At 42.8% G+C, this 26530-nt stretch overlaps 1 protein-coding gene across 6 annotated transcripts in view; it reads right to left on the bottom strand.

Annotated features, from left to right (window-relative positions):
- Nucleotides 1-21834, bottom strand: part of ksr1a (kinase suppressor of ras 1a) — a 47508-nt gene extending 25674 nt beyond the window's left edge. For 5 of the 6 annotated variants that reach the window (XR_003867914.1, XM_029700925.1, XM_029700924.1 and 2 more), the window contains exon 1: nt 21362-21834. Coding sequence is in view for 5 of the 6 variants with exons in the window: in XM_029700925.1 (XP_029556785.1) it covers nt 21362-21571 (210 nt within the window). In the remaining variant the exon portion in view is untranslated. The remainder of the gene's footprint in view (nt 1-21361) is intronic. The other variant, XM_029700926.1, reaches the window with a different exon arrangement.
- Between the last annotated feature and the right edge of the window lie 4696 nt (nt 21835-26530).

The raw sequence follows: 26530 nt of genomic DNA on the forward strand, positions 1-26530 counted from the left end.
TTTGCTTGACAAATCACTGGCTGACAAAATGTCATGACCGCCACAGCCCTACGCGGCTTTACGGTCTTTGCTGTTTGGACTGTGGTAGAACACTGGGGAGATTAAGCCGTTTCAGACACATGTAGGCACTCCCACACGCACACACAATCCTTCTCCCATAATGTGAGGCCAATCTGAAACATTCATTATTCCAATCACGCAGACACACATTTATTCATTCTACAACGTGGCGTTTCTCCTCCATATATGTTCTCACACAGGCAGGCAGATATCTGACTGGATTTTATTTTACCCTCCCTCTCTCCTTTTTTTGCTTCGCCTCCAGCAAGCAGGGCTGTCAAATAGATATAAATAGCTGTTATTATATGGAAGGGAACAGCGAGCTGGCCTTCTCATGAGGGTGTCTGCACCGCTGGCATGGCAACCAAGTGTCATTGGAACATTGCAGCCACTGAAGGCAGGGGCATAGTGACATCACAGTCCTGGAAGACGCAAAGTTCACAGCGAGGCTAGCAGACAGCCTCACAGCCATCACTGGACTGGCCCCCGACTAAACATACCTCCCCCTCAGTAACCATGTATCAACATGTCAGCCCATGACCTTTTGTTTTTCTAGGTGCAAACCCAGGTATCACATTGTTCTTTCATCTGTCAAGACCGTGGGATCCATTTTTATCTATTAAAAGACGTCATAGGCTGTTCACATAATAAACAAAACAGTGAGGGTGCTTACATTGCAGAATATGTGAAAGCACTCCACCATGATCGTCTACAAACAAACAGAGCGCTGGCTACCACATTCATTTTCCAGCTCTGCAGAGAGGCTGGACACAGAGAGAGACAGACTGGACACAGAGAGAGACAGGCTGGACACAGAGAGAGACAGGCTGGACACAGAGAGAGACAGGCTGGACACAGAGAGAGACAGGCTGGATAGAGAGACAAGCTGGACACAGAGAGAGACAAGCTGGACACAGAGAGAGACAAGCTGGACACAGAGAGAGACAGGCTGGACAGAGAGAGAGACAGGCTGGACAGAGAGACAGGCTGGACAGAGAGAGAGACAGGCTGGACAGAGAGAGAGACAGGCTGGACAGAGAGAGAGACAGGCTGGACAGAGAGAGAGACAGGCTGGACAGAGAGAGAGAGACAGGCTGGACAGAGAGAGAGACAGGCTGGACACAGAGACAGGCTGGACACAGAGACAGGCTGGACAGAGAGAGAGACAGGCTGGACACAGAGACACAGGCTGGACACAGAGAGACAGGCTTGACACAGAGAGACAGGCTGGATAGAGAGAGACAGGCTGGACAGAGACAGGCGGCTAGGGGTGAGAACAGGTAGTGGCAGCACCTCCGTGTTGTGGTGGCTGGTGATGACGCAGGGAGCAGGGCAGTCTGAGGGGAGAGGAGGCGAGGCCTGTGCAGCTGACACTGGGGAGGAGGGCTCGCCCGCTGAGACGGCCCTTTCACCAGCACCCAGGGCAGCAGCTTGCTGACGCACAGCAAGCCATGTTACCATTGGGGCCGCTGGCCATTAAGCCAGTCATCCTCTTCACACACACACACACCAACCCAGCCAACCCCCCCCAGCCGCCTGTATCTGCTAATCAGCACTTTAATAAGTGAAGCCTCAGTCACTGGCATCTAGATTCAGGGATGCCAAGTCCACCTCATCCTTCACCACACACACACACACACACACACACACACACACACACACACACACACACACACACACACAAACCTAGTGACTGCTAAAATACATGCCCCCTCCCCCCATTGCTCCCTTCACCTGATATCTGATGTACTGATAAACATCACAACATCTCAAGCCCTGCTGTGTACCATCCAAACAGCACACCTGACACCACTGCCCTAATGGTGATTGTGCAAATGAACACTGGGATATCAAGAGACGTTGTATGGAACATGACAGTGGAAAAATAAAACAGATGAGAGGGAAGCAAAATAAAAACTATGAGCAGGCTGGACACTCACGTGGATGTTAATGACCGTCTGAACATAGTGGTCTGTGATATAAACACCTCAGAAGTTGTCCAGAGGATGTCTGAAACTCGAGCATTACCACTACCTACTGCTGTACTTTAAAATAGCAACATTATGAGGACACGGCAGGCTCCTCTCCTTGTTCTGGCCTTCTAGGTGACTACCAGATGAGTAACTCACAGCACTGTGGTATTAGTTTGCGCTGGCCTGGCCTTCTCAACTCCGTGCAGTGCTGGGCTCTAGTATAGTGTGTCTCCTTATCTCCATCTGAGAGTGTCCATTACAGCAGGACGCCTTGGGCTGCAGGCCGCACCGCATGGCCATGAAATGAGCAGCGCACCGCCAGGTATCACTCTACTCCACCCACCAGCATAGCCGCGGGAAGATGCTTTTCACGGTCAAGTCTACACATGTTGTATTCGGCGCAAGTGATAAATACGTGATGATTTGAGTTGCGGGTGCTGGAAGGAGGGGTGTGCGGGGGGAGAAAAATCCCCTTTATAGTAAAGCATTGCATGCATCTATAATCGCATTTGAGTAGTGGCATACAATTGATCATACATGTTTTTGGGGATGTTTTATTTTTGCAGGGTCTGGGGGAAAAAAATAAAAAAAGGGCCATTGCGTTTAATTTAGAAGACAGAGTATTTTTTAATATCACACAAATGTCCAAATGTAGGCTACTGTGCAACTCACTATTCAGATAGGATGCAATTGTGAAACTTGAATTTTTTTGTATTTAGAATCATTTGTTTTATCATCATCATTATTATTATTGTAGGCCTACTTATTAATCTCAACCAGTTCTTTAATTATGCAAAAGGTGTTGTTTCATTCTGTTGGGACATTTTCATTGGCTAAATTAAGTTCGAGCTGTCTTTTTAATTGTGCTCAGTATTTAGTTTAAGATGGGTTATAAGTAGGCCTTTTGTAAAATAAATAACATTTGCCTATTGCTGTCATTTCTTGGGTACGGTAGGCACTAGCCTTCCTTCGTAGGTTTAAACCAGTTCCCAAGTGTTTTGTTTGCTTCTGTTGAGCCATTTTCCTTGGACAAATTAAGTTCCAGCTGTAATATTGTGTTTGCTGTGATATAATATCTTCCAAATAATATTTCCAAATAAACTAATGGCTCGACTTACTTTTGATATTAACTTTAGTGAAGGTTTGGTGTGGCTATTAGCCTATTATACTGCAGGCCTACGATATGAAGGCAGTGCGCACCTGCACTGCATCGGGCTCCAACAGATGATCTTGAGGTGAGGAAGAATGTTTTAAGCCTACCAGAGTTAATCCTATAATTTCATAATATAACACTTATCTTTATAAAAAAATATTGTGATCGAAAAATTGCAAATTAGATTTTCTGTAGGCCTATATCTTTACACAGTAGCCTATTTGACAAGGATAAAGAGATGCATGTTGGTATCGTAGCATGCCGCCGGCATATCTTCATCTCTCGCTCTCTCTGGGGCTAGCCTAAGCTTCTCTTCCTTTATCGATATACTTAACAAAAATACAAACACGCAACAATTTCAAAGATTTTACTGAGTTACATTTCATATCAGGAAATCAGTATATACATACATATATACACACACACACACACACACACACACACACACACACACACACACACACGTATATATATATATATATATATATATATATATATATATATATATATATATATATATATATATATATATATATATATATATATATATATATATACATACACACACATATACACACACACTTAAAGTCGGAAGTTTACATACACTTAGGTTGGAGTCATTAAAACTCGTTTTTCAACCACCAAGCAAATTTCTTGTTAACAAACTATAGTTTTGGCAAGTTGGTTAGGACATCTACTTTGTGCATGACACAAGTAATTTTTCCAACAATTGTTTACAGACAGATTATTTCACTTATCATTCACTGTATCACAATTCCAGTGAGTCAGAAGTTTACATACACTGAGTTGACTGTGCATTTAAACAGCTTGGAAAATTCCAGGAAATTATGTTATGGCTTTAGAAGCTTCTGATAGGCTAATTGACATAATTTGAGTCAATTGGACGTGTACCTGTGGAGGTATTTCAAGGCCAAACTTCAAACTCAGTGCCTTTTTGCTTGACATCATGAGAAAATCAAAAGAAATCAGCCAAGACCTCAGAAAAACAATTGTAGAACTCCACAAGTCTGGTTCATCCTTGGGAGCAATTTCCAAATGCCTGAAGGTACCACGTTCATCTGTACAAACAACAGTACGCAAGTATAAACACCATGGGACCACGCAGCCGTCATACCGCTCAGGAAGGAGACGTGTTCTGTCTCCTAGAGATGAACGTACTTTGGTGCGAAAAGTGCAAATCAATCCCAAAACAACAGTAAAGGACCTCGTGAAGATGCTGGAGGAAACGGGTACAAAAGTATCTATATCCACAGTAAAACAAGTCCTATGTTGACATAACATGAAAGGCCACTTAGCAAGGAAGAAGACACTGCTCCAAAACCGCCATAAAAAAGCCAGACTACGGTTTGCAACTCCACATGGGGACAAAGATTGTACTTTTTGGAGAAACTGTTTGGCCATAATGACCATCGTTACGTTTGGAGGAAAAAGGGGGAGGCTTGCAAGCTGAAGAACACCATCCCAACTGTGAAGCACGGGGGTGGCAGCATCCCCGTGCGAGCAAGGAGGCCTACAAACCGGACTCAGTTACACCAGCTCTGTCAGGAGGAATGGGCCAAAATTCACCCAACTTATTGTGGGAAGCTTGTGGATGGCTACCCGAAACATTTGACCTAAGTTAAACAATTTAAAGGCAATGCTACCAAATACTAATTGAGTGTATGTAAACTTCTGCCCCACTGGAATGTGATGAAAGAAATAAAAGCTGAAATAAATCATTCTCTCTGCTATTATTCTGACATTTCACATTCTTAAAATAAAGTGGTGATCCTAACTGACCTAAGACAGGGAATTTTTTCTAGGATTAAATGTCAGGAATTGTGAAAAACTGAGTTTAAATGTATTTGGCTAAGGTGTATGTAAACTTTTGACTTCAACTGTACACACACACACACACACAAACAAAAATATAAATGCAACATGTAAAGTGTTGGTCCCATATTTCATGATCTAAAATAAAAGATCCCAAAATTTTCCACACACAAAATGTTGCGCACAAATTTGATTTACCCTTGAGGTGTCACTACAGACTCCCTGGTTCGAATCCAGGCTGTATCACATCCAGCCGTGATTGAGGCGGTGCCCAATCAGCCCAGCGTCGTCCGGGTTTGGCCAGGGTAGGCCGTCATTGTAAATAAGAATTTGTTCTTAACGGACTTGCCTAGTTAAATAAAAGGTTACATTTAAACGTTCAAATTTAAAAACTACAGATGATTATTCTGGTGACATGATGATCAATGCTTGACTGCCGTTTGACAAATAAAAATATTCTCACTCTTATCCATAATAATCTCATCATGTAGACTAGCCTACCCACACAGTTTACCCTCACTGTATTTGCGAGCAGTTGGCTGGAGTGCGCGTGCCAAGACCAGAGTAGACACATTTTCTATTTAACACAACAGTTTCTGTGACAAATATCGGTACATGAAAACTTAAGCTAAAAAGTAAACTTTGTGTGCACCAAGTCATCACACACAATTTGTTATCCCCAACAAGTCAGTTTGGTGGAAACATATCACTGGTGAAAAAGTCTGCATATTTTCTTAAAGCGGATTTAAGAATATTCACATGAAAATCTGTTGCCAATTGGATGGAAACCTAGTTAGTAACACTGACTCAAACAATAATGCAGAGGAAGCATAGGCTACTCATCAGTGATGGCCAATGCGGTCATGACACTATCTCGAGATAAGCTACGTTGAAAAACAGTGCCGTTTACTCAGAATCGCTCAAAAGTTGAGAAAAAAACAATGATTTGCTTCTACAGAGATCAGTCTTCTCTTTTCAGAAGTAGGCATTTGCTTTCCAAATGGTAGGCCTACGTTTCTCTCGTGATTGGATTTAGATTTTTGTCAAAGGCAAACTGACAGCTGCACCCAAACATAGAAAAATGATCCAGTTCCTATTCAAGTCAGGACGGGAAGCCATGGCAAGTGTACCCATGAGTTTAACAGTAAAAGTGCCAGGGTTAGAGGTTCCAAAATCTTCCTATGGATTATATTGATGGCCACAACGCAACAAGCTGTTCTATATTTGGTATAATTGTATTAAATGTCTGTTCAGACAGGAGTAATCGAAGAAGAAGAGCCGCATTTTGGCAAAATGATTTCAATTTAACTTCTCACGGCTATGCCCACCAGTCACCTCTCGAGTGCTGGAGCAACAATGAGCTAAGCATGCCTTTTCTCAGCTCATTCATTCACACACGTAGTACACACTGTAGAAACATAGACACACTTTGGGCGAGAGAAAGTGCGGCCTTGGGATGAAAGAGGCAGCTTGGCTCTGCGGTAGCGGTTAACAAAGGCCTCTCCACTGTAGGCGAAAGGAGAGAGTAGAAGAGAGAGAAGGGAGCAGAGAGGGAGAGAGGAAAGGAGAGAGGGCATCTGGAGGAGGGCCTGAGGAGGGGTCAGGTCAACAGCCTGGGCAAAGGGGCTCTCCATAGACCACTCCAGCTCCTCGGCTGCCAGACAAGTGCTAAATTGTACTGAGGGCATAGATCGCCCTCCTCAATAAAGCTCAATTTCTATTCTTCCCCTGGACGTGTGACTGGGAGAAAGAAACCCAGTCTATTTGAGAATTGAATAAACTGAAAGTGTGCTAAAGAGAGTTGACTTGAAGACAACTTGACATGATCTGACATTGCTCGTCCATATATTTATATATTGTTAATTCCACTCCTTTACTTAGATGTGTGTGTGTGTGTGTGTGTGTGTGTGTTGTTGTGAAATTGTTAGATATTACCGCAATGTTGGAGCTAGAAACACAAGCATTTCACTACACCCGCAATAACATCTGCTGAACACATGTATGTGACAATACAATTTGATATGTGACAATACAATTTGATTTGAGCAACAAACTCAGACAGAAGGCCAAATATGAATGGGAAGCAGCATCTTCTTTTTGACTAGACACACTGAAGCATCAATGGTACTGTCCAGTGAAGGTAATAGTATATTACTGAATCACTTCAAATACAGACTGTCTGACAGGGCTGGTTAAAGGGAGCCCTATCCTATCCTATTCATATAGGCTACCATGCCCACAACTCCTTATATTGACACAATGTGTCTGGACTTTAACCATTGTTCTGGGTGCAGGCATTTGACCTTTGAGGTTAGCCAATGAGAGGCCTCATGCTGTGGGTGGACAAGAGGGCCAGTAAGCTTCTTCTTGCCGACAACAAGCTCTCTTCACTGTATCTCTTCTCTTCTTTTAGTGGAGAGACAGAATGTAAGCTTAAATTGAGAAGATCTACATGACATTTCCCACAGAGCATTAATTAGACTTGTGTCAGAACTTCTCTCTGTGTAGTTTAAAGGGTCAGGAGACATTTAACATTTGTAGTAGGCCTACATAGTAACAGCCAACGTGACCATTTCCTCATATTTTGCAACTGTGAGTTGCATACAGTATTTTTCAGTCTCATTTGTGGAACATAATGTTGTTGTGTAGTTGGGCACCAGAGACATCCGTCACGAGAACCACAGACAGACACACACACACACACACACACACACACACACACACACACACACACACACACGGTGATCATTCAGGCAGCACAGTGAACAATACACTGGTGCAAGAGTGTTGTCAGGTTACCTAGCAACCTCACTCCAGAGTCTTCAGCAGCATTGTTTAGAGTGGGATTTTCCCATAGACATGAAACAGAAAATCTGAGACCGTACACCTCGACGTGGAATATCTGTTAAAAGTACACCTCAGACTAGACACAATTCTGCAGTTGTGCTAAATAAAACACATTTATGTTAGGTAACATTTGAATAACAGCACATTTTCTATAGAAAGATAAAAAGCTGGAGTAGCGTACCATTCCACAGATCCAGACATGACGTGTGTTTAAAAAAAACTGATATCCTCAGTGGGCTTCAACATGTAACAGAGTTAGATTTACAGATCGTTAGATTCTTCAGTCAGTCCTGTGATGATCAGTTAACAACAGGTCTGTATTAGGTAGAGGATGGAACTCATTGACTCATATAGATGGGAGCCTGGTGGGGGATGGGGTAGACTGACTAGCCTCAGATCCCACCTGAAAATGGGGGTTAAACAACACCATGGAAACGCTTTTGTGCCTTGAGGAGATGAGTGACAGCCAATATGAACCAAGTCACCAGAGAGCAGCCAGAGAGACAGCAGAACACCTGTCTGACACAGGGGACAAAGTCCTACTGTTCCACTTGTTTCCTCAAGATTCGGCAGAAATAACCATCTTGTACTCTCATAAACATTGGATGACAGCCTAACTTTGATGTCTTTGCCAATGACTGCATTGCCTCTCTGCAGGAGAATTGTGCAAGACTTCTTTCCCAGGGAAACAGAACCTACACTATGAGGAGGTAATATCAGATTTCACAAAGATAAAACAATCAGAGTCATCTGTGGTAATAGATGCCCCTTCAAATTTACATGACTCTCTGCAGTTTCTATTGTCACATGTGGTCATATGACCCACATGGATTCTGAATCTGCCCCACAGAAGCCCACACAAACTGCACTATTTCCATCTGGTATTATGTGCTGGCCTTTGTCTTCACAATTGTAAATCAAACAATGATCAACGCTCCATTTTCAAGAGCAAAATAAATGTTCCAGTGTGTCCATGAGTGTTTGACGGTTCTCTTCCCAAACAATACATTGTTTTAGTCAGAAAATAAAAAAAGGTACAAAAATAAATAAAATAATTATTTGTAACTGGAATAGGTACAAGAACTCATCAGTACACAATAGTATCACCATCAAGCAGACAGGACCATGTGACAAGCAGGCAGGACCATGTGACAAACAGGCAGGACCATGTGACAAACAGGCGGGACCATGTGACAAGCAGGCGGGACCATGTGACAAACAGGCGGGACCAAGTGACAAACAGGCGGGACCAAGTGACAAACAGGCGGGACCATGTGACAAGGAGACAGGACCATGTGACAAGGAGACAGGACCAAGTGACAAGGAGACAGGACCATGTGACAAGGAGACAGGACCATGTGACAAGGAGACAGGACCAAGTGACAAGGAGACAGGACCAAGTGACAAGGAGACAGGACCATGTGACAAGGAGACAGGACCATGTGACAAGGAGACAGGACCATGTGACAAGGAGACAGGACCATGTGACAAGGAGACAGGACCATGTGACAAGGAGACAGGACCATGTGACAAGGAGACAGGACCATGTGACAAGGAGACAGGACCATGTGACAAGGAGGCTTTGTTGTGTTTTGTCTTTTCGCCTATAGCTTCATCTGCCCTTATCCGCTGGCCCCATGCGGTCCATGGTAGCATTAATAAAATGTGTGTGGCCCCCGTCACCGTCACTGTGTGCACTGGTCTCAGGGCAGCACAGCACTGTGATCTGGCAGATAATGAACATGGCACATTAAGGCCTTTGTGATGGGACTAAATGTTAACAAACGGCTGTGACGTGATGCTGCATATTAAGCAGCCCCAGGTAACATGTATATGCCACAAATCACCACAGCCCACCACCATTGTGGCACAATGGATGGAGGCACAGTGACGCATGTTGCAGGGAGGGAGGAAGGGTCACGTGCCACGGGGCTTTGTGTGCCACGGGGCTTTGTGGCGGGGCTGGGCGCCCATCGGCCGTGGGTGACTGTCAGAGACAATGGCCCACTGCGCTGACCCCTCCGTCATCGCTGACTGACCCCACAGGGAGGGGGAGGGGCTGGGGGATTGGCTGGCTGCTGCCACTAATCCTCTGTCCTTATGTTGTGTAAGTTTAGTCCCCATCTGGCTTGTCCCAGTGACAGCCCGAGCTCCCCAGCAACACCCAGCAACACACACCATACAAAGCTCAGAAATGGCTTGGAATCTTATGTGTGTGACCATTACTGCTCATCTTGATAAAGATGAGCAATAATGACTTGATGAAATTAATCATTCCAACACTCCTTTATTGTTCACTCCAAAAAATATATATCATACCGCCAAGACATACTAACCTCCCATGTTATTGGTAATGGTGGGAGGTTAGCATATCTTGGCGGTATGATCTTTGACCCTCTGTAATTTTCTCATTTATCATTAACCACAATTAATTCTGGGTTATCCGTAGTCTTGGTAGCATCCACATTAACGTAAGTGTTTAGAAACATGTTATTTTCTTATTTACAATAAAAGTGATTCCAAAATGTCACAATACATTATTTACCATTCATTTCTATTGGGCACAAAATAATCTGAAACACTGCAAATGCATCCAACAAGTTTGTAGAGTGACAAGCTTGATGTAGTCATTACGTACTAGGAATATGGGACCAAATACTACACTTTTATCTACTTTATTTCTAAGAATTTTTAGGGGCTGTCAATAATTTTGACCCCTACCTTTGAGAAAAAAATGTATTACTTGTTAAAGAAAATCTCTTTCTCTGAGCAATTATATTAGTATAAAATAATATTTGCCCATTTTATGGAGTGCAAAATATAGCTCAGTATTTTTAGTAATTATTTTCTACAGTTATAATTGCTCATTTGTATCAAGCGTGTCAATAATTTCGGACCCCACTTTACTGCCGTCTCAAGAAATACAACACAATAGGACAATTTAGGGATTGCAATTGCATCAAGGCCCTGAATCAATTGCAGCCTCGTCACATCAATTGGAAGATCATTGTTGAGTGTTTTGGGTAACACGTTGACATGAGTCAGTTAGAACAGCACGGGGGCAGGCTAATGACTGTCTTCTCCCGAGTTACATTTCAAACCAAACATGCATTATTATCTAACCAGGCAATTCCCATAGAACTTAGGAGTTGGAGTTGCATCATTCTCTGAATCTAAATGGTTCTCTAAATCTAAGGCACTTTCTGTTAGAGTGCAACGCATCATTATTTAAGAATTTAGATTAAACTGAATTCAATTCAGAAACACAAAATGCCTCAAATACATTATTGTGTAACCATGTTGTATATAGAACCCTTCTAACAGGAATGAGGAATAGGCACTGTTCCTTATTCCACCTGAGTAATAATAACAAAAAAATGCCCAATTCTGTTACTAAGCAATTACAAAGCTATTGCAGTTTTATTACACAGGTATAGAAGCAACTGTATGTAAAATGTTACCCAAATTGAATATATCCGATCTGGAAATGGAATTATGTCATGGTCCTTGAAGAAAGGAATGGGTAGGAAGGAAGCGTGTTTGAACAGGGCAAAGGAACCCCTTGTTTTTTGCCATGTCATGCAAATCCTCCTTCCCCATTACACAAATACTGCAGACCTCAAAATTACCAGATGCAGAGTAACACTACATCCTCAACATGTTTAAGAATAGCTGAAAGGCTGCCTGCTGGGGTAAAACGACCATGATTTCCACACAATGCAATCCGACTACTGGATTGTACCGTTTGCTTGCCCAATACGAAAAGAGGAAACCGAAATAGCATGGATAATGCTGCAATGATTTGCTTGTGTTTCTTCTCTGGTGATGGCCATATTCTCCCCAGTCGGTCTCCTCCTAGGCCTCAGACAGACACAGCAGTTGCTATGTCATAAGAAGCAGCCCAGCTGATTGGCTTTGATCCCCTCGCCCCCCCCCTCTGCTCTCCCCTCTCAGCATAGCCTCTTTGCGCGTCATTTGATTTCCTTATTTAACAACCAACCCTGAAAATGCGTAGGAAGAAAGACGTCTAAATATAGACACAGCCACAATAGCTCACACCACGAGCGGCGCAGCAAAACTCTTTCCAACACCATGAGAAGACAAAACAGATGATGCATTTCTATCTGCTGATCATTAGGTAGGCTCAGGGATGGATTATCTGCACAGATAACATGGTGATGCATTAATACAAAAGACTCACGGGGAAAAATGTATATCAAGAGACACTACGCAAGCAAGATTCAAATGAGGAGTCAGAAGTCTGGTTGTTGTGACTGATATACTATAATCATTATCATGTTATATGTCTATATAGGCTAGGCTACATACAGAGCATTCAGAAAGTATACATAACCCTCGACTTATTCCACATTTTGTTGTGTTACATCCTAGAATTCAAAATGGATAAAATATATTTTTTCTCTCCTCACAATACCCCATAATGATGAAGTAAAAACATGACTTTAGACATTTTTGAAAATGTATTGAAGATGAAATCTCATTTACGTCAATACACGATAGAATCACCTTTGGCAGCAATTACAGCTGTGAGTCTCTGGGTAAGTCTAAGAAATTTGCACATCTGGATTGTACAATATTTTGCACATTATTCTTTAAAAAATTCTTCAAGCTCTGTCAAGTTGGTTGTTGATCATTGCTAGACAGCCATTTTCAAGTCTTGCCACAGATTTTCAAGACAATTCAAGTCAAAACTGTAACTAGGCCACTCAGGAACATTACATTTTGTCTTGGTAAGCAACTCAAGTGTAAATTTGGCCTTGGGTTTTAGGTTATTGTCCTGCTGAAAGGTGAATGTCTCCCAGCGTCTGTTGGAAAGCAGACAACCAGGTTTTCCTCTAGGATTTTGCCTGTGCTTAGCTTCATTCTGTTTCTTTTCATCAACAAAAAAACTCCCAAGTCCTTGCCGATGACAAGCATACCCATAACATGATGCAGCCACCACCATGCTTGAAAGTATGGAGAGTGGTACTGTGTGAGGTATTTTGGTTAAACTATCCCCAATTCAATGGAATTGCAACCCTCTGCATGCACAGTGCATTCTTCCATCACATGTACGGCTGATTCACAAGATCTTGCACACTAATGAGATGCTGTTGAGCCCACACTTCTACACTGTCTGAGCCAAGGACTACATGCTTTCTGGTAAGTTTTGATTACAAAACTGGGTGGGGTGAATATATTTTATGACATACATGATTTTTTGTTAACTAGTCAATAGTAGCCTACAGCAAAGTGTGTTTAAATCCTTTTTAACTTGTTAACAATTTCTGCTAGTTAGTTTTTGCTACCATGTGGGATTTAGCTTGCTTGAGCCTGCAAACAGTGTTAATTCACCTGTTTCCATACATGTTTCATTTTAAAACATATCTTACAAAGGAGTTTAATCTAACTGCTTAACTATTTATCCGTACATGGAATTGTATTTGTTTATTTTTTAATAATTTTTTTCTAATCTTTACAGGAAAATGCCACGGGCACTATCTGATGTGTGGAGACATTTCACTGCAGCTAATGTAGAAGGAAAAGCTGTGTACATTTATGTACCGTGCCAAATTGTATGTGATGTATGCAACAAAGATGCAGAATCATCTGGCCAAGTGCATAAAGTTCCCTCAGCGCTCACAACAAGCAACCTCTGACAAAAGTCCCTCTACTTCTATTCGAGGTGAAAATGATGAATCAGACACCTTATCGATAGCAACAGGAATCAGAAGTTTTCTTGACTCAATGGAGGAACGGAGTCAGAGAAATGCTGATGAATGTCTTGCTTGAGCTGTGTATGCAACTGGTTCACCTCTGATGCTCACAGGTATTGGAAGAGATTTCTGAATGTTCCTAGCCCAGCATACACCCCTCCAACCAGACATGCTTTACCTACTCATTTGCTGGATGCGGAGTTCAACAGAGTTCAAGTGAAGGTCAAGCAAATCATAGAGAAAGCAGACTGTATTGCAGTCATCTCTGATGGGTGGTCGAATGTTCGTGGGCAAGGAATAATTAACTACATCATCTCAACCCCTCAACCAGTATTCTACAAGAGCACAGACACAAGGGACAACAGACACACCGGTCTCTACATTGCAGATGAGCTGAAGGCAGTCATCAATGACCTTGGACCACAGAAGGTATTTGAACTGGTGAAAGACAATGCTGCGAATATGAATGCTGCTTGGTCTAAAGTGGAGTCCTACCCTCACATCACACCCATTGGATGTGCTGCTCATGCATTGAATCTGCTCCTCAAGGACATCATGGCACTGAAAACAATGGATACACTCTACAAGAGAGCCAAGGAAATGGTTAGGTGTGTGAAGGGTCATCAAGTTATAGCAGCAATCTACCTCACCAAGCAAAGTGAGAAGAATAAGAGCACCACATTGAAGCTGCCCAGCAACACCTGTTAGGGTGGTGTTGTCATCATGTTTGACAGTCTCCTGGAGGGGAAGTCTCTCCAAGAAATGGCCATATCACAGTCTGCCGACTTGGACAGCCCATTCAAGAGGATCCTCCTGGATGATGTAAACTCAGCAAAAAAGAAATGTCCTCTCACTGTCAACATCGTTTATTTTCAGCAAGCTTAACATGTTAAATATTTGTATGAACATAAGTTTCAACAACAGACATAAACGGAAACAAGTTCCACAGACATGTGACTAACAGAAATGGAATAATGCGTCCCTGAACAAAGGGACAGTCAGTATCTGGTGTGGCCACCAGCTGCATTAAGTACTGCAGTGCATCTCCTCCTCATGGACTGCACCAGATTTGCCAGTTCTTGCTGTGAAATGTTACCCCAATCTTAAACCAAGGCACCTGCAAGTTCCATGACATTTCTGGGGGGAATGGCCCTAGCTCTCACCCTCAGATCCAACAGGTCCCAGACGTGCTCAATGGGATTGAGATCCGGGCTCTTCGCTGGCCATGGCAGTACACTGACATTCCTGTCTTGCAGGAAATCACACACAGAACGAGCAGTGCGGCTGGTGGCATTGTCATGCTGGATGTCAGGATGAGCCTGCAGGAAGGGTACCACGAGGGAGGAGGATGTCTTCCCTGTAGCGCACAGTGTTGAGACTGCCTGCAATGACAAGCTCAGTCCGATGATGCTGTGACACACCGCCCCAGACCATGACGGACCCTCCACCTCCAAATCGATCCCGCTCCAGAGTACAGGCCTCGGTGTAACGCTCATTCCTTCGACGATAAACGGGAATCTGACCATCACCCCTGGTGAGATAAACCGCGACTCGTCAATGAAGAGCACTTTTTGCCGGTCCTGTCTGGTCCAGCGACGGTGGGTTTGTGCCCATAGGCGACGTTGTTGCCGGTGATGTCTGGGGAGGACCTGCATTCCACCTGCCTACAAGCCCTCAGTCCAGCCTCTCTCAGCCTATTGCGGACAGTCTGAGCACTGATGGAGAGATTGTGCGTTCTGGTGTAACTCGAGCAGTTGTTGTTGCCATCCTGTACCTGTCCCGCAGGTGTGATGTTCGAATGTACTGATCCTGTGCAGGTGTTGCTACAAGTGGTCTGCCACTGCGAGGATAATCAGCTGTCAGTCCTGTCTCCCTGTAGCACTGTCTTAGGCGTCTCACAGTACAGGCATTGCAATTTATTGCCCTGGCCACATGTGCAGTCCTCATGCCTCCTCGCAGCATGCCTAAGGCACGTTCACACAGATGTGCAGGGACCCTGGGCATCTTTCTTGTAGTGTTTGTCAGAGTCAGTAGAAAGGCCTCTTTAGTGTCCTAAGTTCATAACTGTGACCTTAATTGCCTACCGTCTGTAAGCTGTTAGTGTCTTAACGACCGTTCCACAGGTGCATGTTCATTAATTGTTTATGGTTCATTGAACAAGCATGGGAAACAGTGTTTAAACCCTTTACAATGAAGATCTGTGAAGTTATTTGGATTTTTACAAATGATCTTTGAAGGACAGGGTCCTGAAAAAGGGATGTTTCTTTTTTTGCTGAGTTTATTTTGGGAGAGTGTGGTAAGCAGCCTGAAACCTATAGCAGTAGCCATTGCACGGATTGAGAGAGACAATGCCATCCTGTCTGATGTTCAGACTCTGATTGCAGATGTAAGTGAAGAAATCCGTACTGCCCTTCCCCATTTACTGTTGCTCCAAGCAGAGGAAACTGCAGTTCTGAAGTACATGTTGGACACCAAGAATGCTGTCTCGCCACCTTGGCCTGGAGGAGGGCAAGGTTCTTGGCAGTCTGACGAAGTACATTTCCAAGCAAGGGCTTTGGGATGGAGATGCAATATGGCAGTCGTGCCAACATATCTCATCAGCCACCTGGTGGAAGGGACTTTGTGGATCTGAGGCTCTTTCCCCTGTTGCCGCCGTCATCCTCCAAATCGCACCAACATCAGCCACCTCAGAGCGCAACTGGTCTTTGTTTGGGAACACACACCAAAGCACACAACAGGCTGACCAATACAGGGTTGAAGGGTTGGGTTGAAAAATTGGTGGCCATCCGGGCAAATTTGAGGCTTTTTGAGCCTGAAAACAAGCCATCCTACACAAGGTTGGAAAGTGACAGCGAAGATGAGGCCTCAAAGTCTGATGTTCAAGAGGTGGACATTGAGGAGGTCCAGGGAGAAGACATGGAAGCCTGAGAGGAAGACAACCAAAGCTTTAGTTTCTAGACTATCATTTTACAGATGTATGTTGAAAATGTTTTTGGGGAGTTGCGATGATCATTGGGGATCATTCAATATTCCCTTTGTTGTTCAGTGAAATCATCCCATGTGAAGAGTCAACTCATTTAATTAAAGTTCAATTCGTAACTAAATTGTTTTTTTTTCCTATTGGAAGGATTTAATCATTTGTAATTGTCTACTTATGATAAGGTAAAAGGTTTATGTTTCTGTCTCCATATGATATGGTAAATATATCCAATAAAAAAACATCTAGATTTAAATTGTATTAATATTAATTTGCATATATTCCCACGGAAATATTCACCTCTGAATATTCCCCAAAATGTGCAACCCTAGTAACTACAATGTTGTTGATCCATCCTCAGTTCTCCTGTAACAGCCATTAAACTCTGTAAATGTTTTAAAGTCACCATTGGCCTCATGGTGAAATCCCTGAGTGGTTTCCTTCCTCTCCGGCAACTGGGTTACGAAGGACGCCTGCATCTTTGTTGTGACTGGGTGTATTGATACACCATCCAAAGTGTAATTAATAACTTCACCATGCTCAAAGGGACATTTACTGTTTTTTAAAAACACATCTACCAATAGGTGCTGTTCTTTGCGAGGCATTGTAAAACCTCCCTGGTCTTTGTGGTTGAATCTGTGTTTGAAATTCACTGCTTGACTAAGGGACCTTACAGATAATTGTATGTGTGGGGTACAGAGATGAGGTTGTCATTCACAGAGTGAGTCCATACAACTCATTATGCAAATGTATACTCCTGAACTCTATAACAAAGGGGTTGAATACTTGTTGACTCATGACATTTCAGCTTTTCATTTGTTATTGAAAACTGAAAAATTAAAAAACCATAATTCCACTTTGATATGTGGTATTGTGTGTAGGCCAGTGACACAAAAGCTCAATTGAATCTATTTTAAATTCAGGCTGTAACAAATTTTAGAAAAAGTCAAGGGGTGTAAACAATTTCTGAAGGCACTGTATAACCTGTAAGTAAAAGAAAAACGATGATCAAGCTCTTTTAGAGTAACCTTCACTGCACAGAATTTAATCTGTCCCTAGAGGCTGTTTAAATTATTATTGGATATCATCTAGTGTCATTCATTGCTAAAGTGTAACAGACATACTGATTCACAGCCACAGAGAGACAACGACAGGGAGACATAACAAAGAACAGGCCAACATGGAGACAGAAAGACAGACAGACAGAGGGGGTGTGTGAGAGATGTCAAGAGTCAGACAGGGATTAGTGTGTGAAAACTGAAGCACCACCTTGCAGTACTCCACTTGGAGAGCAAAGCACCATTATCTTTTCACCGGCAAGGCACACAGTAAAAAAACAGCCATGGATGAAGTGCCATAATAAAGCTCTTTCAGTAAGAATATAATGCGAGTTCAAGCCTCTCTTGATTGCGCTCAAGTGCGGGTCTCTGGGAGAGATGCCCCTGTTTTGCAACACAACTGTGACAGACACTTTAACCCGTCGCTTCACTTCTCTCATTCAGCACACAAATTAACTGAGCAGTTAGGCCATTTAACTGGATTGACAATTGATATTTTCCACTGTGCTGTTATATACAGGACTCATGGGAACACTTGTGGAGCCCTATGGGAGTGTCAAGCTGACAGGCCTGTCAGATTTCTGCCAGTTAGGATTTCATGACCAAGCCCAAGACAGATCTGGGCAAATTATGGTTACAGCTCTCTCTGCTCCAATTGTCACTACAATCTTCTCATACAAACAGATGGGGGTGATTCAACCTGTGAAATACTGTGACTAAAACTAGTGCTTAAGTTTGATGCTGTAATACTACCTATATTCTTTCCAGCATCCCCACATTTGTCTGGTTCAGGGGGTGTGTGAAGATGGGATCAGGGTACGGCCTGGAGAAACGCAGCTTCTGATTGACCATTGCTGGTTGAATGTCTATAAGGCAGGGTGAGCAGACCATAACGATCCAGTTTTCCTCAGTGATGGACATCCTGAACTAACAGGAAAACCCAGTGTGAAGGAAGAAGTGAAAGTGGCAGTGTGTGGTGACGGTGAAAAGCGTACTGTAGAGTGAGCATAGAGCACCCACTCATTGCTTTCTATTTCTGACTCTCACTTGAAGTCTTTCTTTGTCCTGAAAGAGGTTTACCATAACTAGTGTTGCAGTCCAATGACCACTCAAGAAGTCTGAACCTTTTCACAACTCAGATGTTGAAGATGCATGAAACGTAAAAGAAAAAGCACACTTCAAAAACCCCTGAAGGGAAGAGTAACAGCATGTGCTTTCCTCAAATAGAAACCTGACAATCTCATTCAAATGTGAGCATGAAAGCATATCAGTAGTATCATTTCATTTGCATAAAGAGTAGGTTATTGATACATCTTTGTGGATGTTGGTGACTGAATGCAGGCTGGACAAATGCCATGACAGCTGAGAATATACTGAACAAAAATATAAATGCAACATGTTAAGTGTTGGTTCCAATGTTCATGAGCTGAAATAAAATAAATTTAAAAAAAAATAATCGCAGAAATGTTCCACACACAAAAAAACTCTCAAATGTTGTGCACAAATTTGTTTACATCCCTGTTAGTGAGCATTTCTCATTTATCAAAATAATCCATCCACCTGACAGGTGTGGCATATCAAGAAGCTGATTAAACAGCATGATCATTACACAGGTGCACAATAAAATGCCACAGATGTCTCAAGTTGAGGGAGTGTGCAATTGGCATGCTGACTGCAGGAATGTCCACCATAGCTGTTGCCAGAGAACTGAATGTTAATTTCTCTACTATAAGCCGCCTCCAACGTCATTTTAGAGAAGTTGGCAGTACGTCCAACTGGCCGCATAACCGCAGACCATGCAAGCCCAGGCCTACCCATGGCTGTACCCCTGCACCATCATGTGAAATCCATAGATTAGGGCTGAAAGAAATAATTTCAATTTACTGATTTCCTTATTAGTAACTGTAACTCTGTAAAATCATTGAAATTGTTGCCTATTTTATATATATATATATAATTACATATATAAATATAATTACACACACGGCAAGCGGTGCCGGAGCACCAAGTCTACGACCAAAAGGCTCCTCAACAGCTTCTATCCCCAAGCCATAAGACTGCTGAACAATTAATAAAAATCTCCACCGGACAATTTACATTGCCCCCCCCCCCCTTTTGTACACTGCTGCTACTCACTGTTTATTATCTATGCATAGTCACTTCACCCCCACCTACATGTACAAATTACCTCAACTAACCTGTACCCCTGCATACTGACTCGGTACCCTTGCCCCATGTATTTATCCTCGTTATTCTTATTGTGTTACTTTTTATTATAATTTTTTACTTTAGTCTACTTGGTGAATATTTTCTTAACTCTTCTTGAACTGCACTGTTGGTTAAGGGCTTAATAAGTAAGCATTTCACTGTAAGGTCTACACTTGTTATATTTGGCGCATGTGACAAATAAAGTTTGATTTGGGATTTTGAGTGTACAAAACATTAGGAACACATGCTCTTTCCATGACAGACTGACTAGGTGAAAGCTATGATCTCTTATTGAGGTCACTTGTTAAATCCACTACAATCAGTGTATATAAAGGGGAGACCAGTTATATAATTATTTTTTAGCCTTGAGACATGGATTGTATGTGTGCGCCATTCGGCGGGTGAATGGGCAAGACAAAAGATTTAAGTGCCTTTGAACGGGGTATGGTAGTACGTGCCAGTTGCACCGGTTTGAGTGTGTCAAGAATTTCAACGCTGCCGTTTTTTGTTGTTGTTGACGCTAAACAGTTCTCGGTGTATCAAGAATGGTCCACCTGCCAAAGGACATCCAGACAACTTGACAACTGTGGGAAGCATTGGAGTCAACATTGTCTAGCCTTCTTGTGAAACGCTTTCAACCCATGTCCAGACGAATTGAGGCTGTTCTGAGGGCAAAATGGGGTGCAACTCAATATTAGGAAGGTGTTCCTAATGTTCTGTACACGCAGTGTATATGCCCATGAGCATGTTAATGCTCTATAATAGGCTACATTTTCCGTATTATTTTATTACTTTGATATAATATTTTCTAACGGAACACTACCATATTATGGGCCTAATGACTGAAGCCTATATGTAGGCCATCACCCTTTGCGCAATTTAAACACTGGTTCCTCAGAACTGTTTGCACACGCTACTCATCCCAGACACGACTGAAATGATTTGGTTCACACAGCCAGGTGCAGGGAACGCATTAAAAAACATATTGGTCTTAATTGGCTCAGAAATATACTCAGAGAAATTATCAAGATTATTGGCATGAGGAGCATTTACCATTGCCGAGAAATGCTCTGCTATTTCATGTTGCATTTCGTTTTGTCCCCGAACTTGGCTTGTCTGATGCAGAAATGCGGAATCGTGAGCAAGAACAGAATTAAAATGTGAGGAATTTGGCCCGTTTGATTCCATCAGCACGCAATACATTGCTGCAAAAATTCCGGGGTTTCCAGCCAAATATTTCACCTCGAGAAAGAGGTCACAGTAACCAGATCAACGTTAGTGACAATGTCTATTTATAGCTATATCAATAGTAGACAATGTGGGAAGTCACCGTGCATGTTTAAATGTAGGCCTATTCTTTAAATAATAATGTATAGCATCGCGCAATACAGCAAACAACTGCAGTGTATTGTGCAAAACATGAGGAAATTGATGGAGCGCCTAGCTTAGCCACCAGAGAAATGCAGCCCAGGCAGACATACGTATAACTCCGCAGTTTGCACCGCCGTATTTATGCGTTTTCAAGAGTTAATTACCTCTAAAGTACGTATCTCTTGCTGTGTGAGGTCATTGGACGCGGCGCATTTGGTCCGGAGCCCCTGTAAACTGGAGATGGAGATTTCAATCATGTTCTGGATGAGTTCGCATTGGTGTAGCGCGGCCATCGCTGCGCCACCGCCAATATCCCTCTCCGACTGCTCATCACTCTCGACCATCTTTCCACCTTTATCAGACACACTATCCATTCCTCGGCATTGGGCACGGCTTTAGGGGCTAGATGCACTTTAAAATGTAAAAATGCACATGCACCAGCTACGCAATGTTATGGAACTTAACAAATGTCCCAAAATTCAGCAGAAAAATAGCCAAATTCGGATATAGAAATAAAAATGTTCGATATCAATATCCTGGTCCAAAGCAATCCAAAGTCCACCAGTGCTCGGGTTGTGTATTCTCCTTGCAGAGAGACTCTCTCCCCCTCCTGAAAGCTCTCGCCTAGGCTTTTATCGTCTGTCAGCTGTTGGAGACATCACGGACCCGTTGCAGTTCGGGAAATGAAGTCCTTTAATATGGCTGGGCATCCGCTGATTTGGGGCTTAATAAATACGTGTCAGTTTGGGCATATTGTCCTGACTAAACGTCACTGGTTCTCTAGCCTGTTTGAGAGGACCAACAAAATATTTTCTTATAAAGGCTTGCCAACAAATTATCCTCACCCCCCCCCCCCCCACACACACACACACACATAGACCTTGAGCTGAAGTATATCACTCCATAGAATAAGAAGCGATGATGCCAAGATCTACTGCAGTATACTACTCAGTCATATTAGGACAATAATACTCCACAAGCTGTGAACTTGACATGCTATAATGTGCAGAATTAGACCCAACCACATTGTGGAGTGAATCAGTGTGAGGGCCAGCAATGTTCACTCTGGATGTGTAAGCACATGTGGTGTCCCTGGAGTTCTCCATCTACATCACTTACCCTCTCTTATTTCTGACACAGCACTATGAACAATGCCTTGCTTTCCTTAAACACACTGCCTGCATCCCACCTTAAATGAAATAACCAGGGTGCAGGGTTTCCCCATAATGTTAACTCTGAGAGGAACAAAACTGCACATGTACGTGAGTGGGAGGGTGATAGGATCAAAAAGACAAGATTTGAGCTGCGAGTCTGGTGAATGTAAGTCCTTATGAGTGAGCCCTGTCCTCGATAAGCACATGTGGGTGCTGGCTTATGACTCCACACACTTAGACACTACATCGAGAGAGATCAGAGCACAAAATAAGATATTTTAGTAGGCACTCATCCTAAATGCAGATTACAAGGTAATCCCCTATAAAAGGTCCCACGGTCACCTTTAGGGTATGTGACTGCTCTCCTCTTGCTTTCTCAGCCCCACATAGCAATGCTGACTAGAGACACACACTGACATCAACGTGTGTCCTGGCTTAGACTCCGGAGACTCTGCCACCTTTTACATCACCTATACACTCAAAGACTAAGTCTCGTTTCCAGAAACGTGCTATCCTTTTTTTGCTTATTGGACTGAGCTTGTTACAGTCTTGCCAAGGGTAAGGCACAGAGAGCATCAAAACAAGCAAAGCAATTTCACGAAGTTAGAATTTCCCCAAATTCAGCAAGGCCTCATTTACAGAAAAGCTGACAATTTGGTCTGAAAGCAATAGGACGAGTGAGGAAAGGAGGCACTTGTCAGCTTGTTGACATGACTTGCTGAGCTGAGGGTAGACACACACATCCTTTGCCAGCCCACTCAGCCTGGCGGCCTCTTAGGCGGTTTGTACTGCAGCCCCATTGGCCAGCCAGGCTGCTGCATCTTAGCGTAGGGGCAAGCCTCCCAGGCAGAGTTGCATCAGATTCAATTGGATTGTGGACAATCTGATTGCGTGTCCTTTTGTGGCGGGGATCTCCTGAGCCAACCCTGCAGGTCTGAGGAGAGAGGATGAGCCCAGGAAGGGCCACAGACACTGGGACTGCTGCTCCACAACAACACGGCCCGCCTGGGAGGACTGCTGCTCCATAACAACACGGCCTGCCTGGGAGGACTGCTGCTCCATAACAACACGGCCTGCCTGGGAGGACTGCTGCTCCATAACAACACGGCCTGCCTGGGAGGACTGCTGCTCCATAACAACACGGCCTGCCTGGGAGGACTGCTGCTCCATAACAACACGGCCTGCTGCTCCACAACAACACGGCCTGCCTGGGAGGACTGCTGCTCCATAACAACACGGCCTGCTGCTCCACAACAACACGGCCTGCCTGGGAGGCCTGCTGCTCCACAACAACACGGCCTGCCTGGGAGGACTGCTGCTTCATAACAACACAGCCTGCTGCTCCACAACAACACGGCCTGCCTGGGAGGACTGCTGCTCCATAACAACACGGCCTGCCTGTTGTACAATCTAAATTGTAAAGTCTTGAGTGTGAGGTTCACATGTCTAGTTTAGACACACCGCATATGTAAAAAGGGACATTAAACATCCCAATCCTAACCTCGGACAGGGAGGGGGACACCAGAACCAGGCATGATCTGAGGAGCAGGGTGAACAGTTAGGCTTAGATTAAAGCTCCATCTGCAGTTGCCAAGCAATTAGCAGCATAAAGGCCTGACAGGCTTAATCACACCAACATGCATGTCACTCAGCCAGCCCTGCTTGCCCAGTTGCCACTACAACACATACAGGCTGGAGCCCCCTTCAGGACAGGGGTGGCAATGACTACCGAGGGAGGCCATGCAGAGACAAAGAAAGACTGACGGCAAGGGAGGAATAAAGAATAGAACTACAAAACAGAAGAGCAAGGATAAAAGATACTGTGGGTAATATGGTAGAGATTAGCATGATAACAAAAGAGAAAAAACACTGATGTGTCATACAGTACTATCGGAAGAAAGGCAATGAGGAAAAAACTGCACATGGGATGCAGATGCGATGAAGTTAAATACATTTGTGTAGACCACCATCTACTGGGCAAAGTAGGTTTGCTGTTAGAGCTCAGTGGGCAAACTCCAAAACCATTAAAGATCCAATGCAGCCGTTTAAATCTCAATATTACATTATTTGTGTTACATTTAAGTACTTTACTGTGATTGTTTTTAATGAAAATGGTAAAAAAATTAACCAAAATAGCTTCGTAGCAAAGAGCAATTTCTCAAGGAAGAATTTTGCTAGGATGACCGTCCACCTGGGGGTGGTCTGAGTGGGGAGGGGAAAATCAGAAAACTAGCTGTTATTGGCACTGGCATAGAGGTTTGGAACTATTTTTTGGTTTATTAACTAATTTACACCCTGGTGATGTCACCAGGCAGGCCAACACTCCATCCCACCAAAACAGGCAGAAATTTCAGATGGTCTTTTCAGATAGCTAGTACACTAAAAGGGCATTATGATAATTTTCACAAGTGTTCCAACCTCAGTGTGGTAATATTTATAAAACACAGAAAAATCACATCTTCTGCACTGGGCCTTTAACTTGGTTGAAAAAGTAGAGGCAGTGAGATTTAATCATTTTACTGAGCAGCATTGACTACTATCACAAATAGTCCTTGTCAAGTCAGGAGATGCATTGGACATGAGAATGAATCAAATGGCAACAGTTTACATTAAGATTATTCCAGAGAAATAACCTGTGTAATTACTTTGTACCAAGCATGAAAGCACAGCTAGTTACATATCACTTCATCACTTTTATTTGTTTTATGTCTGACATACCATATTTAAAATAGAATTAAACACCATATATTTTGGAATTAGAATACTAATTAATCCTAGTAATTTAATAGGATATCTATGGTAAACACAGACTCAAATAGGGCACTTAGAAGTAAACCTGCTAAAAATCAGTGGCAGTTCTCAGTCAGTGTTGATGTCACTTCCTTTAAATTAGGCATCTAGATACTGAGGCACGAGCCAACTCTGGCAGATCCTTCACTCACACTTAATGAGGAGCAACAGGATACAGAGACAATAGAGGGAAGGGAAAGAATGTCCACTCACAATGTTACATTCTGGGAACTCGTTTTTAAACTACGGAGCATGGAAGCACACACTGGCACATACAAAATACATCAGATAGAACTATAGTAGGGCATGTTATATGTTGATTTAACATCTGTCACAGAAAAAGACCAAGAACACGGGATATAACACAACTGTATTATTCACGTAGCAAACAAAAGCAGTATAAGAAAATATTTGTTTATGAAAGTTATCTTGAAAATGCAAAAGACAGAAGTGTATATTTTCCTATTTTTGGATTGGGTTGAGTAGTAAGAGATTATACTTTAATAGATTAGATAATTTCTCTAGATCTACACCAGCATGTCTCTCACAGATACAAATCAATTGTACAAGTCATAAAAAGCATTAACATCCATTCTTTCTTCAACCTGCATTTGATAACATGAATTGTAATGTAATTGGCTGATAAGTTTACAGCATATATGCTTTTTCAAATAGAAAAATAGAAGAATACTGTATAATGCTTACAATAAGAATCACAAATTAGCATTAGATACATTCTGTCTTCTGATTGGGTTGATGGTGAGTCATTCAGGTTAACAAGCCCAAAGATGTGCACTCTAAATGGTTCATGTTTTAATCAACATTGGCTCTATACTGTACATTCATGTAACACACAATCCTTTGGAGGGAGCTACGGTAACATGGAAGAAAATATAATTATGCCAAGTCTCAGACCAACACACAGGACAATTGTTTAATTATTCTATCACACAAACCCAGATAGAAAAAATTCTCAGACTGAAATGTAATCCTGGCTTACATAAGAACATGTAACCCTCTAGTTGTGGTATGGCTAGAACATATCCTATTTCCGTGTAACACAATCTATAAAGAGTTGCCAAGTAATCTAGCATTTATAAGTTCACCTTTGTTAAAGTAGAGGGAAGATACAGCAAGACATGGTGATAATTAGGCTTGTGGTCTGATAAGAAGACATTGTCATCTAAATTGCATTTGCTAAAACAGTATTTTCTTCAGGGTAGGACTGATATTGAAAAGTCTTGCCATTAGTACTGAATTGTATTCCAGAAAAGGCCAAGAGTGTTGCATCTTTTCTCTCTAGTATAGCTAGAGAATGCAATAACAAAACCAATTATAATTGGTCAAAATAAATCCACCCACAAGGACTATACCATACTAGACTCTGGA

The sequence above is a fragment of the Salmo trutta genome, chromosome 19 (genome assembly GCF_901001165.1).
Source record: "Salmo trutta chromosome 19, fSalTru1.1, whole genome shotgun sequence".
Lineage (NCBI taxonomy): Eukaryota > Metazoa > Chordata > Actinopteri > Salmoniformes > Salmonidae > Salmo > Salmo trutta.